This window comes from Pteropus alecto, unplaced genomic scaffold (genome assembly GCF_000325575.1).
Source record: "Pteropus alecto unplaced genomic scaffold, ASM32557v1 scaffold185, whole genome shotgun sequence".
Lineage (NCBI taxonomy): Eukaryota > Metazoa > Chordata > Mammalia > Chiroptera > Pteropodidae > Pteropus > Pteropus alecto.
The window spans coordinates 2,981,579-2,990,965 of record NW_006438088.1 but is presented as its reverse complement, the minus strand read 5'-3'; the positions used below and the strand labels follow the sequence as shown (position 1 = coordinate 2,990,965).

Below are 9,387 nucleotides of genomic sequence, written 5' to 3'. Positions count from 1 at the left end.
TTTTAGGCGAGGCAACCCTTGGTTGACCTCACAGATTTCAAAGACCTTGTCATCTTACAATCCCTTATTTTTTTGTTTTTTTATGGCTACAGCACCTGGTCTTCCTAGGTGGTCTCCCATCAAAGTACTAACCAGGCCCGACCCTGCTTAGCTTCCGAGATCAGATGGGACCGGGCTTGTTCAGGGGGCATGGCCGTAGACCTTGAACAGCATATATAATAAAGGGACTAAGAACAACAGTAATTTGGAGATATTTTCATACTCAATACAGTCTATACAACTTATTAAACAGATATACATTTTCACATGTTAAAGCATTTATTACATAGAGAAGAGATTCCCCAACCCCTGGGCCATGGACCATGGCCTGTTAGGAACCAGGCCACACAGCAGGTGGTGAGCGGTGGGCAAGCGAGCGAAGCTTCATCTATATTTGCACCACTCCCTGGCGCTAGCATCACCACCTCAGCTCCAGCTCAGAGCATCGGGCATTAGATTCTCATAGGAGCACTGGTCCCTGGTGTCAACAAGGTTGGGGACCGCTGATATAGAGAATGAGAAATATCTCAGATTTTAAATGTAGTTCTGAATACATTTTAAAAATTCTCAAATAAACAAATAAAAAGAGAGTTTTGAAAACTCTCTTATTTAAAAAAAAAGTACAATAATCTTCTCCGGAGCACATTATGGGGATTCCTTCACTTCTGGGCAACGGTGGGATGTAGAGAAGCATTAGATTTAATCGAGGTGTCAGTTCTAAAAGCTATAGCCTCTTATGCTAATTATTTAACCTTTTCATCTGGTAATAAACAAGAACAACAATAAAAACTGGGTAGTGCTAAGCCCTAAGCTGTGATTTTCTAGGATCTGGACATGTATGAACTAGTATGAAAAGGAGGTATGTGGTTGTGCTTGCCTTCCCAAGGTACTTTGCAGATGGACTATGAAGCTCCTTGGAAAAGAACTCACACTAAGGGAAGAGTTGGGGTTTTTCTGGCTGATGCTGTTCATGCTGCTCTCTAGTTGCACCTCTCAAAGACTGTGCCAGAGTCTCAGGAGTTGAGGCCATAGGAAAATAACTGTTTCACTAGCATTTCTGTAGACAAAGAGCAGCACTATCTTGTACCCTGTGTACCTCTAGTGCCACTGGAGATGAAGGGCACTTGTGTAGCTCGTGGGCATTTAGAATGGACAAGCCGAAAAACAAGACAGGTCCATCTGCAAGGGAGGAGAAACCAGAGACCTCTGGCGCCACATCACTAGGAGACAGAAAGTTGACTGAAATGGCCTAAAAAGAACAGACAAATGGCAATGCTTCCAGGATGGGAGGCACTATATATGAGTTACCCTCAACAGATTCTCTAAATTAGAAGTGGAGAATTGGTAAGCTAGAGGGAAAGGAACTAGAGTTCCTAAAGCTTTTGAATAGAGTTAGAAGAGTAGTATTTTGTCACTCTTATTATAACACGATATATTCTCCTAAGTGTAGGAGACCCCGATTATACAAGAATTAAATAATGTATATGAAAGAGTTTTAAAATGTTTAGGACGAAAATGAAATAAAATTTCAGACAATCCAGTTGCACGAATCTCATCCAAAACAAAAGCAACTTTCATCATGATTCTTTTCATTTTCATCGCAACTTTTATCACAGAATTTTTATTGTTGACTTATCAGAAATCACCAGTATCTGTATATTACTATTCTTCTGCTCAGTTTCCAATGTAATGTCTATACCTTTAAGATTTATTATCAATAAAGTACCCTTTAAAATCTCGCCTTCTCCCTAAATCATAGACACTAACAGGTACTTTGTTTCTGATTATTATTGGTCAGAATATGGTTCCCATATATTTAACTTTCTACTCTCAGCTCCACAGTAAAAAAAACCCCAAAACACTTTCACTTACTTATTATAAGCTAATCTTTCAAATTTTGAAAAGCAATGAATACAGTGATAATATATATACTGATTTATCATACAAAGTAGGAATTTATAATTTCATAAATCATAAGATAAAAAGAATCTTTCTGAGGAGAATACAGTGCCATCAAGTTTTTGAACATCTGTGAATGTACTAATATTCACAAGAAATATATTTAATTGCTATAATGGTCTAAATTCCCCTAAGATCGCTGTTATTTGTAGTTTAAAGCCTGGTATTATTAGATATTAATAATACTAAGTAAGAGCTGTGTTACTATACCTTTGTAATACTTTCTTAGATAAATATATGTGTGCTGTATTACATTTCTATACAATTACCAAATAACCATGTTAAACTGACAAAGCCAAATTATTCAGACCCAAATTTATGACTGGAAACAATACCCCAAATTATGCATCTTCAAAGAAGAAGATGGGTTATTCTAAGAATATGTTTCCATTTATGAATTAATGAAAACCACTGCACAAACATATGTGGCACTAAGCATGTCGGCTAACCTCTGGCCCTACTTTTAAGATGGAGATAATAAATATTGTCTTGCATACAAAGTCGTTGAGAGAAATTGTGTAAGGGTGGGAGGAAAGTGGAAAGAGAGGATGTATGTAGAAGTTCCTGAAAAGTGTAACGTGTTTTATTTAATTTCACCTGTTTTCCCAGCTGTCGAGCACAGATTGGACAAGGTTCTGGATTAATACCTCCTGAAGTTTTGTCTTGAGACTATTAAAACAAAAATTCAAAAATATATTAGGTACATGTTTTACAACTGATACATGTTTTATAATTCAATTTGTAGAAATGAATGCTGGCAATTGCAATTTAAATAACCTGACAGTTGAGATGACTGAATAATTCATATACTATCTGATGCTATCATTTTTTGGAACTTACAAATAACATTTATTAAAGGAGTGAACAAAAAAAATGGAAACAATTTTTATTACAGTTTGTTAAAGTTATATTATTTATATTTGTGATTATCATAGAAGGTAAAATGAAAAGCAGGCATTTAAAAAGGTTAAACTGAATTATTCTTATCTTAATTATTGATTTGTTTCAGATAACATATAAAAACTTAGTGGCTAAATGAACCATTTATTTCTCCTGATTTCATAGGTCGGCTGGGTAATTCTGGGGAGGGCTGACGTAGCTGGGGCTGGATGGTCCAGAATGGTCCAGGATGGTCTCACGTTCACATCTAGCAGTTGGTAGGTGAGATGGTCTGGGGAGAGGGCTGAGCTGAGGCCTATGCATCTCAAAGGTAAGCTGGGCTTCTTCACAAAGCCTCAGAGTTCCGGAGAAACATGGGAAAACTCCAATGTGCAAGAACTTTCTAAGTTTCTACTTGTGCCACAAGGCCAGAAGCAAGTCATACAACCAAGCCCAGAGTCATAGTAAGAGGGGATCATCTCAAAAGCACACACACAAGAGGGAGTATTACTGTAGCATTCTGTAAACAATCTACCATAATTTATAATATCTCTTCTTTTTTAATTGATTTAACAGCAAGGATTAGCATTTTTTCTGTAAAGAGCTTGGTTGTAAATATTTTAGGTTTTTGTGGGCCACAAGATCTCTGTTGCAACTACTCAACTCTGCTGTTGTAGCACAAAAGCAGATACAAATAATATAAAAACAAATGAGTGTAACTGTGTTCCAATAAAACTTTATTTATAAAAACAGGTAGTGGCCTGGATTTGTCCTATGCTTAACAGTTTGCAGATCACTGATTTAAAGTTATAAATTTCCCTTTAAGCATGCCTTAACTGCATATTGTCAAATATTTTCATTTTTTTCAGTTCAGAATATTTTCAAGTTTCCATTGTGACTTCCTTGACTCATGGGTTATTCAGAAGTGTGTTGTTAATTTCTAAACATCTAGGGATTTATCTGGTTATCTTTCCATTACTGATTTCTAGTTTAATTCCTTTAGAAAAACATACTTTTTAAAAACTGAGGTAAAAATGACATACAATTTTATATTAGTTTCAGGTGTACAATGGAATGATGTGACATTTGTATATATTAAAAAATGATCACTGCAATAAGTCTAGTTAACATTCGTCACCATACACAGTTGCAGATTTTTTTTTGTGATAAGAACTTGTAAGGTTTACTCACTTAACAACTTTCAAACATACAATACAGTATTAAATATAGTTACCATGCTATACATTACATCCCCACGACTTGTTTATTTAATAACTGGAATTTTATATCTTTTGACTTTCTTCACTTATTTCATCCACCTCTATAAACCCTCATCTCTTGTAACCAGCAATCAGTTGTCTGTATCCATGTTTTATTTCAGATTCTACATGCAAGTGAGATCATATGGTATTTGTCTTTCTCTGTCCTATTTCACTTTGCATAATGCCCTCAATGTCTATCCATGTTCTTGCAAATGGCAGGATTTCATTCTTTTTTATGGCTGAAAAATATACCATTGTATATATACACTGCACCTTCTTTATCCATTCATCGGTCAATAGACTTTAGCTGTTGGAGTGATTAATTTAATCATCAAGTTTGGATGAATCTCTAACATCTTACAAATCACTACTTGATCTAGCGCCTATTATATGCCCACATCAAATTAGTCAAAACTCCTTGAGGCTGGGGATCGAGTCTGTCTATCTCAAACTCCTAGTACAATAATGCATGTACATAGCAGGTGCTCAATAAATATTTGACTGTCAGAAAACTTAATCATTTAAAAAGTTTGTTAAGTTCATTATCTTTTAAAGAAAAAAATCACAAAAAACTGAGATTATCCATTTACAATTTTATTTTTTTCTCTCAACTTTCTAACATGAGTATTTCTTTTCTCATTAATTCACTGAAAAAATCACTTAAAATATTTCTATCTTGTCATTATAAGAATAATCCATGATTTATATAAATATAATTTTTGTTGGACATTTAGTCTTCCATGTTTATTATTATAATAAATACCACTGCAATAAATATCCTTATACCTAATTCGCTTCTTAAATGTCTATTAATTTAGAATATCTAGGGAAAATTACAAGAAGTACTGAGTCAAAGGATATAAGGTATATAAAATTGCTAATACATGTTCAAATGCTTTCAGGGAAAGGCTATATAAATTTACATTTTCATTGGTAATGCATAAAATATCTATTCTCTGTCCCTTTACCACTATGGAATGTTATTTAAATCTTTTTGCCTACTTGTTGGCAGAAAATAGTAACTACTTAATTTGATTTTCTTTCATTTATAGATTAAATAGTTTTTCTTCATTATTAACCAAATCGGGTTTTGCTTGGAATTTTAATTTAAAAAATAATTCAACATAGAGAGGATATCATTTTATGTTCTATAAGACTGTCTCTTAATTTTGACTTTCATATTTAAAGTATAGAAATCTTACATTTTTAGAAATTCACATCTGAGAATTTTGACTTTTCCCCCTCAAATGTTATTTTTCTATTGCTAGCATTTTGCATAAGACTAATTTTTAAGTCTTCCTTTCTCTTTTTCTCCTGCCAGAATAATAGTAATCATCACAGTAACAGTAGTAATGATATGATAATAACAACAAACACTTAGGAAATGCTTAATAACCAAGAATATCACTAGCACTTTACATATATTGAATCATATACTCCTCAAGAGGGCCCTAAAAATAGTGTTATTATTCTCATTTTACAGATGGGGCAGAGAGAGGTAAATAACTAAAGTCTTATAACTGGAAAATAGTGACATCATGATTCAAACTTGCACTGTCTGGGTCCAAAGTCTGTCTCTTAACCACCATGCTATTTTACCTATAATGATTGTTCAACTTTTCATTTTGTCACCACCAGGATTTAATGATTCTCTTAAATGTATTTGTACCAGTTACAGGACCAACTCTAGTCTGGTGTTTTCCTTCATTTGCCTTATCCAAAAATCTATTACTACATCTTGACTAATAAGGTACTCTGACAACTGACATTTATTCCTATAATAAAATGGAGGTATATATATTAAAATACAATATAATACTTTGTTCACAACTCAGAAAATGTGTTGTGAATTACATTCAACAATTCATTATGTCTTCTGACTTAATAGCTTTCCAAACACATCTTACAGTTTCAAATAACAAATTTTAAAAAATCTATGTATTAATGAATGCATACGTACATATTAAATAATGCAATCTTTGCCTATAAGTATATTGTTAATACTTCCACATTCAAGGCTTTGAAATTTGTCTGTTTACATTGTTCTATATTATATAGTGCACATCTTCATATTATCTGTGTAACATATTTTCTATAGGTATCATCTTTTGTGATCTGTATAGCTATTGTAGACACAGCTAGCATTCTGACTTATATAACTAACACAAATAAAAGGTTGATAAAAAAAATCTGTATCATTAAATTTGGGACTAATAGATTAAATGGAAGATGTCACTAAAGTGGTGTATTAACAATGCAACATGGGAAAAAAGTAGCATCTTTAACAATACCTTCTCTAAGTTGGTTAGGTAAAGAAGTTGCCCAAGTTTTTTCTGAAGCTGTGACGTAGCAACAGCTTTATCATTTAGGAGCTTTATCCGATTTTGTTCTACCTAAAAAAGAAAACGACTTCTTTATTCTCTCAGAACAACAGTAAAATTATATTAAACATGCATAATTCTTCCTCAATAATACAAATGTGTCTTCTTTTCGAAAAACCCATTTACATGTGAAAACTCAAAGTTGTATATTTCAAAAGGAAATACATATATTTTTTGCTTTCCAAAAGACAAAATTCAACGTAGAATTCTTTTGAATAGGAAGCTTCCCTATACACTTGGTGTCGGATAAAAATCAACTCGAACTCTATTGGTGCATCATTTTTGAATAATATATCCACGCGATAAAAAAAAACCAAAGTGCGATGCTGCTCTGGTTAGAGTGATTCTAAGAAGCCCAGGGAAGACTCTCCCTGCCAGCGCATCCCCCGACCGGGCCACCCGGACTCCTCAGGAGAACACAGGAGACGGTAAAGCAGGGTTAAATAAGAGGAGCTTGCTTTCACAGAATAAACATACTGAGAATTCTGTTTTAAAAGTTAAGTAAAATAGTATATAATGAATATTTCTAAGTTTTTCTAAGGTAGTCTTCAAGCTTTATAGAAAGAAAAAGATTTAACAGATTAAACACCCATAAGGAATAAAAATAAACTATAAAGAAAATAATATTAATGTGAAAGGAAAAAAGTTGCTGAAGTTATTTTTAATCCTGAGACACAAAGAGGGATTTATTAGAAGATAAGTTATCAGTATCTCTTCAAAGGAAAACACTGCAAAAGCAGTTTTTCATTGTTCTTAGGGAAGATTTTTCTTGTCCTGAAAAAGCTGAAGTAAAAGGGCATGTGTCTAAAAACTGCCCAAGGATATCTTCAGGTTTTAGTGCATAGAAGGTGCTCAAAAATAGATGAATATGCAATCTGGAAATAAACAAATGCTCCAAAATAGTGAATTTTAACCAAGTATTCGATATAAAATTACTCATCTTTGACTATTTTTGACCAACAATATCCAACAACTTCATATGGGTCGAACTAAGAAAAAGATTAAATGCATACTTATTGAAGAGATCACTGTCCTGACTATCCTATGGTTCTTGGATTTTTGTGCTACCTATTTGTGCTATTTTTTGTGATTTATTTGCAAATTACCTCATGTGGTTCAATGATGTGAAGAACAGGTGGATTGGGCTTTGGCTCCCTAGGATGACGTACTCTTAGTCGTTCTGTAGCCATTGCAAGTTCATCAACAGCAGATACACGATTCCGCAGAGCCATCCAGTATTCGTGAAGCAACTGGAGGGACAGAAAAGACAAGGACAGTAGTAAAGCACATAATGAAAATTGGTTGAAACAACCAAGATGTGTCTTGGTCAAAAGTCTTCAGTGAGGTATTATGACATATACATTTTTTTCATTAAGTGTCTAAGGTACAAGCAATTCTTAGGCCATTTTTAGGATGAGGAAGTATGACTAAAAATCTCTATAGGACAATGCAGAATACTGCCTCTAGATTCTTAGAAACAGAATACTCACATTTCTTGGTAGACTCAAACATCCTTATAGATCCATACTAGTCTGATGGAATCTCTGCTTTATTTTTTCAAAGAATTGTTTTTTATTATAAAATATTTTACATATTCAAAATAACGTGTATATACGATACTGGGAATACTAAAATACACAACCAAGTTCCCACCATCCAATTTAAGAAAAAGAACAGTACCAATTTTTTAGAAACCCTCTGTGTTCCTTCTCAACTGTATGACTCCCTTTCCTCACACATTCTTCCTTCAACCCCCAACAATGGGGTAGCCACTATTTTGAATTGGACTTAATATTCTGTACTTTCTGTTGTAATTATACTAATCTGCATATCCTTAATAATCTGGATACATGTTTCTAAAATTTATAGAAATGGTATCATTATAAAATTTTTGATATGCTTTCTTCACTAACATACTGTAGGTCGATCCTGATTGATGTGTGAAGCAGGAGCTCATTCGCTTACATTGCTGTAAAAGAGTTTAGTCTTCAATGTTATGCAGAAAAACACATACAAAGTTCTGGGAGAACTACATGAAAAGTGCTCCTCTGACACAGTGTGTGGCCAAAATGAGCCCAAAGAAAGAACGTAGGGCCAAGTGGACACTATACAGCGCTATCTTCTTCCATGGCTTGCTATAATTAACTACGTTTATGTGCTTTAGCATTTAGAACAGTAATGTGAAAGAAAAAAATTATTATGAACCAATGGTTTCAACACTATAAAAGTATCATCCCCCAATTTGTCAAACACATGAACTGATAAAGACAGCATATTTTCTCTTTCTGGATGAAAATTTTTATCCTGCTTTAAAAGGCAATAACTTTAGATTGAAAAAGAGAAATTAAATGGAATTACAACTTATATCTATAAAGAAAAAAGCTTCTTTCATTCCCTCACCCATCTCACCTGCAAAGTAGGATAATAGATGGAAAAAATTCAAATATAAAGAATAATTCAAAATTAATGAATTCTAGAACCTCATCTCAAGGACAGTTATAATATAATGAAAATATTAAAGTATTAATATGAAGGGTCACTTTGTGAATTAATCGTAATGGTTTCCAGTCTTGCAATATTGAGAAAAACTTACTATGTTCTCCAGTTTTCAAGGCTGTTGATGGTTTGTTGTTATTCAAAGAGCAAAAGTATAACAAAACAGAAAAGTAAAAAAGACTCTACTCTAATTTCACAGAATTGCAAAAAATAAATAAAAAATAATAATTTCACAGAATAGCAGTCTAAGATCAAGCTAAGAAGAGAATGACCATTTTCACAGCTAAGTAAAAGTTTTCATATAAATTTCATTTTAATAATAATTTTCTTTAGAAATTTAATAAATAGAAGTTCCTTATTTTTTCTCTGTG

The 9,387-nt window shown here is 33.2% G+C and overlaps 1 protein-coding gene and 1 pseudogene across 7 annotated transcripts in view; both read right to left on the bottom strand.

Annotated features, from left to right (window-relative positions):
- Positions 1-9,387, bottom strand: part of SHPRH (SNF2 histone linker PHD RING helicase) — a 75,210-nt gene that overhangs the window by 20,899 nt on the left and 44,924 nt on the right. For all 7 annotated transcript variants that reach the window (XR_003047351.1, XM_006915344.3, XM_015592133.2 and 4 more), the window contains 3 exons: positions 7,627-7,770; positions 6,431-6,532; positions 2,596-2,667 (listed from right to left, as the gene is read on the bottom strand). Coding sequence is in view for 6 of the 7 variants with exons in the window: in XM_006915344.3 (XP_006915406.1) it covers positions 2,596-2,667; positions 6,431-6,532; positions 7,627-7,770 (318 nt within the window). In the remaining variant the exon portion in view is untranslated. The remainder of the gene's footprint in view (positions 1-2,595; positions 2,668-6,430; positions 6,533-7,626; positions 7,771-9,387) is intronic.
- LOC112482602 lies at positions 84-201 on the bottom strand (annotated as a pseudogene).